The sequence below is a fragment of the Lipophrys pholis genome (genome assembly GCF_963383615.2).
Source record: "Lipophrys pholis genome assembly, chromosome: 21".
Classification (NCBI taxonomy): domain Eukaryota; kingdom Metazoa; phylum Chordata; class Actinopteri; order Blenniiformes; family Blenniidae; genus Lipophrys; species Lipophrys pholis.
In genome coordinates this window covers 8,147,256-8,161,821 of record NC_137649.1, presented here as the reverse complement: position 1 = coordinate 8,161,821, position 14,566 = coordinate 8,147,256, and the positions used below count along the sequence as shown (strand labels likewise).

At 41.7% G+C, this 14,566-nt stretch overlaps 1 protein-coding gene across 1 annotated transcript in view; it reads left to right on the top strand.

Moving 5' to 3' along the window:
* Positions 1-14,566, top strand: part of nbas (NBAS subunit of NRZ tethering complex) — a 174,594-nt gene that overhangs the window by 17,154 nt on the left and 142,874 nt on the right. Inside the window, exons 9-18 of the mRNA XM_080490409.1 lie at positions 398-496; positions 3,287-3,425; positions 3,509-3,574; positions 3,690-3,818; positions 4,277-4,340; positions 4,932-5,125; positions 6,891-7,166; positions 12,859-12,984; positions 13,330-13,481; positions 13,606-13,743. Of these exons, the coding sequence (XP_080346535.1) occupies positions 398-496; positions 3,287-3,425; positions 3,509-3,574; positions 3,690-3,818; positions 4,277-4,340; positions 4,932-5,125; positions 6,891-7,166; positions 12,859-12,984; positions 13,330-13,481; positions 13,606-13,743 (1,383 nt within the window). The remainder of the gene's footprint in view (positions 1-397; positions 497-3,286; positions 3,426-3,508; positions 3,575-3,689; positions 3,819-4,276; positions 4,341-4,931; positions 5,126-6,890; positions 7,167-12,858; positions 12,985-13,329; positions 13,482-13,605; positions 13,744-14,566) is intronic.

The following is a 14,566-nucleotide window of genomic DNA, read 5'->3' as shown; positions in this document are numbered from 1 at the left end:
GCAAACAGTTGTATAAATGCCTATAATAGCTGCCGAAAGCTGCACTGTCACATTTGTGAATGTTTTTCTGCTGTTTTCTCTGTGATTTCTTTCGTAGTTCTTTTCCTCTCTCCATACGCTTACTCCGCAATGAAACATTTCCCCAGTGAGATATTGCAACACAAATTGCAGCATGTCTCCTCTAGTACCAATCTGTTTTGGATTCTCCACTTAAATTAGATTATACATTTGCCATGTCTCATTTTAATTGCAGCTTGGAGAGAAATTGCTTCATCATATTCCTCTAAACAGCTTTGTCGCACCATTAACGTGTCCCACACGAGAGTTCATGTTTTGATTGTTTATGCGTTGCGTTGTGTGGTGACTTGTAATTTAACTATCTGTCTCTCCCTTTCAGTGTGGGGACCAACCAGAACTTTCAGGAGAGTCACTCCTTCAGTTTCTCCACCCACTACTCCCATGGCATCACCTCAGCTATTTACCACCCTGGGCACCGGTACGTTGAATGTTACTCCGCAGTCGGACTGGAATGCCCGTCGAATACGGTTGAAATGACTATTTTTGAAAACTGAAAAAAAAATTTCCCAACATTGTGCTTTTAATCACTCAGTGGCAGCCTAACTAATGCATGTAGCTTTCACTTCACACCCTCAGACATTTCATTTCCTCTCCAGGCCTCTGCAGTTCAAGCCTGCCTCCATTAGAGCCGTGTTTCATCATGAGCATTTTTCATACATTTATATTCAGACATCCCTATAAATCCTTTGAATCTGTTTTCATCCTGAAAGCCGTCGCCCATGATGGAATGCCATGCCATATACAACCCAGATATCGGAGTTTGAAATTTGTTTGAATGATTTCAAACGCTTTCATCATTAGACATCAAGTGCATCGTCAATATGATGCCAAGTGTGTGTTGTATTGATTACTGTGCTGGACGTAGAGTTTTCTACATTTCTATTAATTTTAATGCAACTTTCCTCTCCCATGCAATGATTCAAATACACATCATGGTATTCGTCTTTCAGGTAAAGTTTTGCTTTAAATCCTCAGATAATATTTACATTTTGTGCGTTGGGGTTTAAAAGCTGTTTAGCGGTACTGGATCATACTGAGAAATTTCTTATACTCCATTAACTGTTTATTTTGAAAACAACACTATTTACTAGCCTCTGCATCGCTGTTTTCTGAAAACTAACGGTATTAAATGAAAAGAAATACTACAATGGAGGAAAAAATTGTTATGATTGAGAAAGGTGTTACTTTTGTAATAATTGTTATGATAGTATAATGAGCACAATGTGTTGGTCCATTTTGCTTGAGTCATACATTTTCTATTCCTGTTCCCCTGATTGATGCATTTAACTCAGGAAGTCATAGTAGGAGTATAAGACGTCATAGAAGTATATATATTCAAAACATACACACAATGAGTAGTGAGTCAGATTTGGTGCACTTCCTTTTGTAAATGATGCATAGTAATCATTAATGCATCCTCTATTAAGGGGATTAAATTCAGTTATATATTCTTTTGACTAGAAATGTTTAGGTACGTGTGATTTTGATTAGTTTTACACCACTTTGCGAGATATTTAACGGTATGATTAGGATTCAATGGTGCATTTATAATCACAGAAGCACAAGGAAAGTTTTTCCACCACAACTTAACGTCAGGTCTTATACATTACACATGTATAAGTACGTGGCCCATGAAGAGTTAACATGCATGAGAGGATATGAGTTTTGACACATCTCATCGTAAAACAGGCCAAAGAAACACTGCTGCAAACTGATGCACTCTCATAAAAACATGTTTGAATTTGGTCCTGAACAAAAGGCTATATATATATATATATATATATATATATGACAATGCTGTTGTACTGGATCCCATGTGATTATATGAGTATACCAAACTAATGGTTGGTGAATAGATATTGTTAAAAAAAAAAGTCTATTTTCTTCCCAGGCAGGTATGACATGTGCATATCATTAAGAAATTGCTTATAAAGTCCAGAAAGAAAAACTTGAGAAAGTAGCACAACGACATCTACATTACATATACCCACACTAATGCATTGGCACAATATGTTACCGTATGGAATGGGGCCAAGAGACTTACTCAGGAATAAATGAACCAATCACTTTAATGTAATACCTGCAGGAATTCACTGTGGCAGTCCACAGTGTCCTTGGCCTTCGAAGGTTTCACATAATGATGTCTGGCTCATACCCGTGACCTCATTGCTTTTTCCACGCTCCCTAGGTCTGCACAAACCAGACTTAGCTGGGCCAGAGGAAGTTGGTTTGGCAGCGAAATGGATTTTGGCAGCTGCTGTTGAGTGTTTGCCAACTGATAACTGAGATAAAACTTTAATGATACCTTGTGAAAACTGGGTCAGTGAAATATACAAAAATAGAGACAATGGAAAGATAAGATGAAAAACGTATCACCAGGAAAACGATAACAGTGAAATATAATCATGCTTGAAATTACATGTTTCTTTATGATGGATATGCAGCCTTCAGTGTGGATTATGCTGCTTAGCAGGAATAAATACTGGACAAGATCTAATCGTATTTGATTTCATAAAACCACAAGATTGAAGAATATGAAAAGAATCACCTGATGAGAGAATGAAGCGGCTATGTTACCACATGTTCAGCTCTTTAATCTTCTGTTTGGCTCCTGTTAAATATTCAGTTCCTCTCCAGCAGGGGACAGTGTTGAGCTTGAAAGCGCTGCTCCTTCCTCCCTCCCTCAGCCTGAGCTCCTGACCATTCCAGCATCTGGTTCATCTCTCTGCAAACACAGTGGTGTGATTACAGCCAGACCTTAGCTCAGATAAACAATGTTTATAGCATCTCCTTTGCTAAGCGGCACATTAAGTCGTGTGGATTCTCACCGATATCCTGACTCCGACCTGGTCTGGGTCACCTCAGGATGACCTGAGGATCAATGTCGCTATCTTAATTCTGTTTCCTTGTGGTGTTGTGGTAATTGACATGTTGGGACATAATCATGATGGGGGTTATCACTGTGTGTGTGTGTGTGTGTGTGTGTGTGTGTGTGTGTGTGTGTGTGTGTGTGTGTGTGTGTGTGTGTGTGTGTGTGTGTGTGTGTGTGTGTGTGTGTGTGTGTGTGTGTGTGTGTGTGTGTGTGTGTGTGTGTGTGTGTGTGTGTGTGTGTGTGTGTGTGTGTGTGTGTGTGTGTGTGTGTGTGTGTGTGTGTGTGTGTGTGTGTGTGTGTGTGTGTGTGTGTGTGTGTGTGTGTTCGTTCATTCAGATTGCTTCTGGTGGGTGGCTGTGAATCAGGGGATGATGGCACCTCCAAGGCCTCTAGTTGTGGCATCACGGCCTGGAGGGCTCTCTCCGGCTCACCTCACTACAAGCAGGTCATCAGCTATGAGGACGATATCAGTACGGTGAGGGGTCCTCACACGTTCACAGATTAATGCACAAATTATTCATGCAGTACTTAACAGGCGTTTCCCTCCGTGTCTGGTAGAATCAGAAAAGGGGTTTCTTCAGGATTCCCGGAATTAGATTATTTTCCAGACAAGGCGATGAGAAGGTAGTACCTCTCCCTTCTGTTTGATTTGTTGCAAATAACTAGTTTGCTCTGCAGAAGCTGGCAAATATTACTTTCAATAAAAAAAAAAATGAGTGTCTGCATTTGTGTGTTTCAGGATGGCGTGTTCCGCATGAGTCTGAGTCCTGATGGCACCCTGCTGGCTGTCATCCACTTCTCTGGTCGTCTCTCTCTGTGGGATATCCCCTCCCTGAAACAGAGGGCGACATGGAGCCAAGACCAACAGGTAAACTGCTTGTGTGCATGCACGCAGGTGTCCCTCGCCAAAAAATGATTGCGAGTCAGTTTAAAGTCAGTGCAGCACAAAGATGTGTGTTTGTGCCGTTTCTGAATACATCCATGACTTGGCTTAAGCACAGTAAATCTGTGCATGTAATTGTGTGTCATTATAATATTTTGTACATCACATGCTTGACTGAGTGTATTAATGTAATCTCTTTTTGGCCTAGGTGTAAGTGTGTGTGTACTGAGAACAAGTATGCGCGTGTAATGGGGAACTTATTTTTTGCAGAATGCTTTGCTTATTTATGCACAGTGTGCATATGTTCTGCTCCGTCACTGGCGGCTCTTCTTCTGTGTATATGTGTGTGCTGTAAGTGTAAACAGGGTTAGCAGATAATTTTATTTTTCCCCCTTGCACTCCTTCTCTTCTTTTCCTCCTCCGTCCCTCGGTCTTCCCTGCAGCCAGGATTTGAGGAGATCAATCCGGAGTGGAAGACTTCGCTGGAGAGAAGGAAGAAAATAAAAGGTAGTTTTGGCCTGGAGGGCCAGAGAGCACTTTGTTGCTGACACAGCAGAGCACACTGGATACAATTTAATGATCTTTGACATGTCCTATTCAGTGAATTATACAGTTATTTAGGCACATAACCATGAAGTGTATGTCAAGCCCGGAACATATTTTTCTGCTTCGGTGTCCATGCCTGTGGATGTGTGCATTTCACTGCTTGGAAAGTTGTCTATATGTGCCAGTGTGTATTCCTGTTTGTGCAGCTGTTAAATCATTTGACAGTTTTGGGCCAGTAGTGATGACAGCTGTGACAGCTGGTGTAAGCAATAATCTGTGTGTACGTTTTTCATCTCAAACATGATGAGTTATGTCACATGTCCACATTGGTAAATATGTCTTGGAGAAGGAAGCCAAGTTGGGGATTAAAAATAAAACAAACAAAAAACCCAAACAACTTGTGATGCCAAAAGGTGAGGCTCCTAAGTGCATAAAGCATGCTCCGGCAATGTTTTGACCACAAATCGGGGATCAATCTGCTCTGCCCTGTAAGGTTCAGCCTCCCCTGGTGTGCGATCGCATCTTTTAACGCACTGCATTTCTGCCCCTCAGATAAGGAGCAGTACTACCCGCTGGTGGACGTGAGCTGGTGGCGCGACAACGTGTTGATTCTTGCTCGCTGCTCTGGCTCCGTCACTGTCTCGTCCGCCAGGACGTTGCGCAACCTTCTGGGGAAGTCCTGCGAGTGGTTTGAGCCCTCACCCCGAGTTACCGCTGCGCATGACGGGGGCTTCCTGAGCCTGGAGGTAAATGTCAAGATAGTGGCGCTTTGGGGAACAGAGAGAAGGTGTTTGTTGAATGCAAGAAGCCTTCAGCGCAGGTCATAGATTAGAGATTTTAGCCTTCAGAGCTTCAAAGGGCTTATTATAGGAATAGAGGGGTGTTATTGTTCATCCTTTTTCTTCTATTTTCTTTCTTTGTAACTTCTTGTTCTATCCAGATGGTGCAGGCCTTGAGTCTGTTCAAGCGTACAGTGTAGGAAAACAGAAGAGACAGAACAGGTCACAAGTCCACGTGGGAGAGAATAGAAATATTCTTGTTGTTGCAGAAACACAGTGTGTGCATGTGGAGAGTTTGGCTGTTTAAGGTTAGAAGCCTTTTTTATCTGCATATTTCTAGTAGTTTTTGAGCGTTTTGAAGACGAGAAAAATCTTTTATTGCTCACTGTGCACTCGCACTGTGGAAAATGGTACAACAATTTTTTTGAGCATAAAGGAAGGCATGCAATTATCACAATATTTACAAAAAAAAACAAAGTATACGTTTTATGAAGAAAACTTCTAGTTTTCAATGTTCATTGTTCTTTGCACGTGGCCTACTGTCAAAGTCACATTACTGTAACGCAATCGTGTGCACAGATTAAAGCTGTGGACCCGCTGTACCGCTAGATGATGCAGCAACTCCAAAGAACAGTTTTTCCTGACTAAAAATCCACACTGAATCCCATATCATATCATCATTACAGGTCTTTTCACTCGGTGTGTGTCACTGTGTAAAGGCACGTGTACTGGTGTGTATACAATGGTGAAAACGAGCCATGATGAAATATGTTTTCCTGTGTTTTGATCCCCACACAATCTCATCACCACAGCCTTTTTATTTCAGTCCTGTGCTTTTATTCTATTTTTTTAGTTCTTTTTTTTAATCTGATTGCATAGAGAGTGAGGAAAAGAGAAAGATTTCTTTAGCTGCCAACTCTTGGGAAAGGTTTCATCAGCCTTCCTGAGTGTGGAGTGGGGGATGGGCCATTTGCAGTTGTTTCTACGGCAGTGTGTGAATTGATAATGCCTGGTACATGGGCCTTTAAAGGAGGATGGGGCTTTTATTGTGCATATGTCTCCACAGATGTGCAGTAATGTGACTTTATGAGCACTAATCATCATAAATGCAAAACTGCTGTACAGGTGCTAAATGCTTCAGGGGCCAACGTAATTTTCTACTGAGCAAAAATTCGGAGGGGCGTCTCTGTACAATATGAGCTCTTGCTACAGCATAGTGGATTACAATTTGGGTAAATAATTTCACCGTAGCTTAGGCAATCACAGAACTGGTGAAGAGGGCGAGACAGGTGAAAGAAAGTACTTTGGACAGCTTGGATTTAAACCGTCTATTGAGCCGCTTGACCTTGCTGCTGTTTTGTGTTCAGACAGCCTGCTGAGCTGGCATGAGGGCGTTAAATTAAGTGTGCTTACCAACTTAAGCACAGCGAGATGTAAACTGCGCTGCGCTGCGTTCCCTGCCTCATTTTTCATTCTTTATTTAATGCTGTCATGGACATGTCCTTACGCTGCACCCGAAAGTCATTCAAGGCATATGTGAATCTATTGCTATCTTTGTATTAAGACTAGTGCCAACAAGACAGATGTATTTTATAGTATGGAGACAACCGTGCCTTTATGATCACATTTCAAACCATATGTGTGCAGTTAAGTTTATGCAATATATTAACGCTCTTGTTAAAACTTCCTCCATAATGGTTTGACGCCTTTGTATTTACTCCTTGCTTATCAGTGCGAAGTGAAGCTAGCCCAGAAACGTGTTCGTTTGGAGAGCAACCTCAGCGGCGGATCCAGTGAAGACGAAGATGGCGATGACGGAGGAGAGTCCGACTCAGACGAAGAGTCTTCGGCCAAAGCGCGATACTTCGGCTACATCAAGCAGGGCCTGTATTACGTAACCGAGATGGAGCGGTTCGCTCCCCCACGCAAGCGTCCCCGCACCGTAGTCAAGAACTACCGTCTGGTCAGCCTGAGGTCGACCACACCAGAAGAACTGTACCAGAGGAAGGTAAGGAGGCCTCGGCAGCTCCAGGGAGACTGCAAGTTTGATGTTCATGTGAGCCTGTTGATGATTTACACAACTGTTTTGAAGCATTATACATGTGCATGTTGGACTTCACAGTTAAAAACTCCTGCAGTACCTCACAGCAAGTATACACTGAAGATTGTTCAGTGTGATTAGTGGGATTCAGATACCCTGTCTCATTTTATATGATCAAATATTACCATTGAAATATTTCTTTCAGTCATAAAAGTTCCTTGTCGGAAAAAAACCCAAGAATATTGCTTGAGTTTACTTTTAGCTATTTGCTTTACAAAACTGTCTTTACGAGAAATCGAACTTATTGGGACATATTTGCAGATGAAGCTGAAAAGCTCAAGCAGTTCTATTCTTTTCATCCATGTGTCCTATGTTAACAATCACACAATTCCACACAAATGTGGAGATTGGTCAAACATTTCTGCATCTGCATTTTGTACCTCATTATAATAGAAATCTCAAAGACAAAAATCATGCCGTTCCATGTCCGTCCATCTCTCTTCAACACCCTGTCAGGGCCACAGGAACTTGGGCCAGTCCCACTTTACTTTGGGCAGGTTTCACCCTGTTCAGCTCGCCATTTCATCACAGGGCTAAAAAAAAAAACCAAGAGATGGACAATCGAAGCAATCAGCAGTTTCAGAGTCACGTCAAACAAATGTTTAGACTGGGGGAGTAATACCTGTAAAATACCTGCTTATGCCCAGGGAAGACATGCAAAGTCATGCTCACTGTGTGAACAGGTGAATGACATTTTCACAATATGTGTGGAACATTTAGATAATGAAGTGTCAACACTTTGGTGACTCTAATTTGTCCTCTAGCTCCTGCATCGGGACTTTGTTTGACTTTGTCCGGCACTTCAGGCAACAACAAGCTCATACATTAAGTTGACAAGCAGTATACCTGTGAGATAGCCTGCTGCTGTTCTCATTAGTATTTTATTGTCTGGGTTTGGTGGGATGTTCACCAAGAAGAGCAGTCTCAATTGTAGAGTCTTTTCATTTGAGCAGGCGGTTCCACAGCTGCACATTTTGACTTGTTCTGTAGACTAGGCTTGTTTTCAGGCCAGTTGGGCCTTTTGCTGCCACTGTAATTCATCCCCGGCTCGTGGTCGAGACTTTACCTGGTGCTCCACCAATAAGAGGCTCAATGTCATTTTTGCATGAAACTCAAATCATCGTGTCTCCTAACATTGACATAATCACTATGACATGCCTTCTTAAGGCCCTAACTTGACATTTCTGATTGCACTTGTATTTGCTTGAAAGTGGCTAATTTTCAGACTACGGTATGACAACTCCGGAGGAAATAAGACACTCACATTTTTCTTCCCGTTTAAATATTTATCCACACATAACAACGCTTGTGCTGCTCAAGACTATTGTTGACGTTCAAGCTGGAATGCCTTCATGTTTGGATCTGAATGCCTTATCAACTCAGCCGTCTAAACAACAATGCTGATGTGCATTTTCCTCCCTCACACAAGGGTGTAAATTCACTTTGGCAAAGGAATTGATATTTGATGTTTAATAATTCAAGGACAGTCCATTTCTAATTATACAACCCCCGATGAAAGGCCTTTATCACATTAAAACTGAAACATGAGTCACATGCATCTCACGATAATGCGGCTTAATCATTTTTAAGAGCAGTTGTCAATTGTCTTCGGTGCTGGATATCACATTTATGACAAAACTCTTTATTTCCCTTTGCCACTTAATTTAGCTGCGGCTGAAGGACATGATATGAATGAATCCTTTTGCTCATTGAGTGAATTGTAACAGGCTGATCTGCAAAATTGGTTTCTGACTAAATAAATCTTGTGCCAGCTCAGTGAAGTGCTTTTGTTTTTTTGGATCGGCTCCAACGTATCGTCGAGAAGAAATGAAAACTAAGCAAGATGTTCAGTCTACTTCCAGGCTATTTTTCAGTCTCAGGGGATTGTATGAAATGCTAATTGCTGCATTAGGAATATGACTGTTGGTGCCACTCGCTACAAATTGCAGCAAAGACAACAACATCCTCTATCATAAAGCACAGTGAGGGTGGTATCAACTCTCAATGGTCCCAAATTTGAGCATGTTTAATCAGTCATTTTTATGACCCATCATCTCGTGCCTTCTTCATCATTGTCATCATCATTAGATGCCATTAGTCATCACCATCAAGCCGAACAGTGGAGAGTTACAAAGTCATATATCATTATTATCTCTTTGTAACACTCGGTACCAGCGGCACTTCCCCAGCTGCTGCTGCTCTTCTCCTGAAATTGCTTCATTGCTGCTTTTAAAAAAAAATAAAAATAAAAAATGTTTTATCCACATGTACCACATGTAGGTGTGTGAATGAATAGCTGAAGCGCGACTGCATTGCATATGTATATGTTCATGTACGAACGCCTCAGTCTGTGTGTTGTTTTTTGCGCATACTGCTTCTCTAACAATCGGAGACTCCTGATTGACTTGATCTCTCTTCTCAGTCCGGACCTGTGGTCAAAACGACTGTGAATAGACCCGGGCAAGCGATTCTAGGTTATTTCCTCAAGTCAGCATTTTCATGTGTTTCACGGTTTGATGATGCATCTCGTGGCATAACCCTGTCTGTATGCGTAGCGTGCTGGCAGAGCTGCTAACAGTTTTATTAGCTGAATCCGGAGAGAAAAGGAAGAATTTTTTTGATGTCCTCCTACGTGAGGTTTAACTGTGTGGGGTTCTTATTGCCCTCCAGGAACCACAGTCTGGCTAATGTGTTGCTTTGTACTCCTACACACAGAAAGAGATGGATACTCAGTGTGCCTGTCAGCCACTGTGCTTACACACATGTGCTTTCATACACACTGAGTGGGCCTGCATAAACTGTAGTGTCATTTTATCTGTGGGATTAAATCGTTTTGCAAGGAATTGATGTGACAAATACTTTACTGTTGTCGACATGTAAGCCTGGCCAATTCAGTATTAATGATAACAATAAGCAACAACAAAGATAACCTTCTGCTACTGCTTCTACTACTATACACCAATGTATCCTTACACTCACTCTTTCACAAATCGTTACTGCATTCATAGGGAGTTCTTTGTAATCTACTATATAGAGAGCACATTTGAATAAAGGCTCCCTTTTTACCATATTCCAGTATTTCCCTTGGTCAGCTGTCAACTGTTTTCTGTCTGCGTTTTTTTTCCTTTGTCACCATCCAAGGTCGTACGTAGGGGCTGATGTTAGGGACCATTGTTTAGAGAACACAATGATCAGTTTGTTGTAAGATCCTTTTAAGTGTAGATTTTAATATAATATATTGCAATGTAATATAATAATGCTCACGAAAAACTTTCACCACAACGCTTTGCTTTTAGTGCTGATGTATTGAGTTGTACATTTAATATTTTAGTCAATCAATTGTGAAGCACTTTGTATAATAGTAACTATATTGCAATATTTGATTGAGTGATGCCAGACACAGACTAAGAATTAATGGCTGTCCTCGTGGTTCTGCTGAGCAGTGCTATTTCTATTAAAGGCTAACATTATCGCGCGTATATGCTCACACTGAGAACACTGACATGCTGTAATTATTTCATATACATTTTTCTGTCATATTAACGTACATAAATTGTCAGACACCAGTTTAACTGCAAATATGAGTAACCTCTTTGATGAAATAGCTCGGGTTTCACAAAGTTTGTCACAGGTTTGCCCATCTGCTCCAGACAGCAGTAGCTATCAAACGGATAAAGCTGGTGTCAAATTGCTCGTACCAAAGTTTTGATTAAGACTTGCTGACTACTCTAAATAAGGACAGCGCAGCGAAAAAGACGGAATTTAGCGCAATCCAAAGAGTACTTCAAACGTTGCCTGTGAAAGTAGTGTGTATATGAAGAGCCCTTTGCAGCCTTTATTCACCATCGGCAACCACATTTTATTTTCTGCTAAATCCTGCCTGAAGCATTGTGCTGTATAGTTCTCAGGGTCTTATCGTTTTGCATCTCATCATAATATATTCAGACTCAACATATTCTATTACCTTCCTGAAGACTTCAACTTTAATGAACTGAAGTGGAAACTTGTGTTGTGGGTTTATTGTTGCGATGAGCTGCATTATCTTCTTAGATTGGATAAGATCACGGCATTTCCAGGTGAACGATATCTGGGACTGAAACCATTTTATTTACGGACACGTTCTTACAGCAGGGGTGTCAAACATTTCAGTTCAGGGGCCACATACACCCCAGTTTGATCTTGAGTTGACCGGACTGGTAAAATAGTGCCATAATATCCTTTAATCTTAAACTTTAAAGTTTTTCTTTGTTGTGGCGCAGCGTATACGTGACAAAAACGTCGGTCGGTTTGGCCAGATTGGAGCCCCTTGGTGCACCGGTTTGGTCCCACGGGTCATATGTTTGACACATCTAGTCTACACGGTGACATTTCTGCAAAAGACGCCTCTTCAGTTATAGTAGAAGTTTTAAAAGTTGTTCTACTCGAGCACAAGGAGGGGAGGGGCACTATAGTGTCTGATGGCACTATAACCATGAGTAGTGGCGGGTGGCTGCATGCCAGTTTATTAACAATAATAAAAAATGTCATTCCTTATGTGATAATTGTAATTCATGAAACTCTAGTACATGCAGGACATAAAAAAAAGAAAATCTAATCCATCCTTGTGTTACACTTGCATCATATTTATCACACTTACTTTATATTTAGTTATTCGTGCCATACCAAACCAACCTTTGCTGCGTCATTCAATTCTCAAATACTTCATATCTTCATATTTTCTTACTGAATTTGATTTTGATTATTGACAAATAACCAAATATTTACTCCTTCTCATCTATTGTACTTTTACGTGCAGCCTTTGTCACACTGTAAAGTTCTACACAGATTGAGAATTTCATATTTAGCTGTTTGAGTTTTTAGTGTGCATACTCGAGATTACTGAAGTACTGTCGCTTCTGCATGGCTTTGGTTTCTTTGTCCTTCAGTGGAATGAAAAACAGTACTTTTGAGTTTCTTGGAGAAATATTTTGTTCCGATTTTTAAAAATCCATCCACCTCTTGTACCGCTGCTCCAACTCTCAGTTGTCAGGGCCTGAAGTCGGTGGCTACTGACATGGACAGTTCATCAGTCCATCACAAACACAGAGATCCACTCAGTCACCAGTTAACCTCAACAGTTGCTTTTCCGTTGTGGGAGGGAAGCACAAAACAAAGGAAGAACATGCCAACTCCACACAGGAAGGCCGAGACTTGGAGCGAGATACGTTGCTCCTGCAAAACCAGAAAGTTTTCCACAAGAGCATATTCAGTTATTTTAATTAACTGTCTGAAAAAAAGAGTCGCTCAAACTGTGTACAATGACTTGGTATAGATAAACATAAAACTATCACCACATAACAATTAACTACAGTTGCAGGAGATTTTTTTTTAACCGCATTTCACACCAGGAAGCTGAAAGTTCTGCTTAATAATTGCTGCTGTCTGGTTAATTCCGCTGTGCTTCTTTTGTTCACCTCAAAGATCTTTGTATGACTCCTCTGCTTTTCTGATCTTCTGTATTTTCTTTTGTATTGTGTGTTCCGCAGTGTGCAGAAAAAAACCAATCATAATGGTCCACAAAGTCCTCATGCTGCCTTTTTTATGCTTGTTTATCTCACAGATTGACAATGAAGAATACGGTGAAGCGCTGTCTCTTGCCCATGCATATAATCTGGACTCTGACCTTGTCTACCAGAGACAGTGGAGGAAGAGTACCGTCAGCATCGCCTCCATACAAGATTATCTGGTAAGAGGCGAATGAAATGAGAGAGATGGATGCCAGGAAATGAGGAGGAGAGATTGTTAAGATGAAGGAAGATGAAGAATTGTATCAGGGTTTTGGTGTTTATCACATATCAGACGCCTGGAAAAAAAAAAAAATATATATATATATATATATATATATGAGTGTGGGTGTGGGGAGGTGGGGTGCACGCTGAAGTGCAGCACAACCCCCTTACTCTATTTCACGCATCATTTTTACCAATTTGTAGCAAATTTTCACACCCTACCCTCCTAATTCTGTATCTCGTTTTATCCCATCATTTCTTCTGAGCCCCCTCTCTCCTTCTGTTCCCTGCGTCTCGCACAGAGCAAGATCCGCAAGCGTTCATGGGTGCTGCACGAGTGTGTGGAGCGTGTCCCTGAGAATGTCGATGCAGCTAAAGAGCTGCTGCAGTATGGCCTGAAGGGAACTGACCTTGAGGCCCTGCTCGCAATAGGACACAGGGAGGATGGGGGCAGGTAGGGCCTACGTAAACACATACTCGCACAAAATGCAAGAATCTGCAGGCTGATAAAAGGCGCCTCTCAACTGGCCTCTCTCGTTTCTCTTTCCATTATGTGTCATTACCACGCCACGTCCCAGATTCATCATGCCAGGTGACGTCGACCTCGACGACATTCCCTATGAAGACATCCTGTGGGATGATGAGGAGCTGGAGATGAAGAAAGAGAGGGAGAGTAAGAAGAGACAAGAGCTGCTGGACAAAGTTGACTTCAGCAGGTACACAATCGTTCGGTTCTACGGCCATGTTGTGTAAAAGACCCATTTGTGAGATTTATTCCCTTCTCGCAGTGAGGTTGTCAGTTGCACCCAACCCAAAGCCTTCACCCTGTCATCCTGAGCGTGTGGCTACCAAAAATCTCACTGAAAACACAAGACGTCCCTCTGTATAGTCAGTGTTTGGTTTCGTACATTCTAAGCTATTGTGGAAATGTCATGGCCTCTTTGGAATACAACATGACAGATGTACAATATTACAAGTTCATTTTAGGGTTATAGCAACTTTAACCTGACCAAAACATCCATCCGTCCAGTCCGAGCACTATCACCCAGATCACATTGCACCGATTAAGAACCTTTCGGGCGGGTGGTGAGCCCACGGGAAGGTGGTGCCTGGCGTGGGACAAATTAGTTTTGGCCTGCTGACTGTGTCTGTGAAACCCATGGTTGCTGTCATTGGGTCACCGGCCTGTACTTTTTGTGCCAAACAGTATTCACATAGAATCAGCTGCATTGGAGCCAATCTGACCGGACTCTCTCCCGGGTACAGCCGAGGCAGTTTGACCCATCCACTGCAGGCCAAATACAGAGAAACACACTGTTTCACGCACATTTGTAATTAAGTAATTATACACTAATCAAAACATTGTTATGACTATTCCGTTGCACTTAAACCTAGATCACTGCAAAACTTTAACACTGGTACTTTTATTGATGAGCACATGAATCAAAGCTATTGCATACTATTCCGACTGTACACAATGTAAGCGAGCAATTACTTTAACTAAAGGAAATGCTTGGAGCAGACCCAGCCAGAACAATG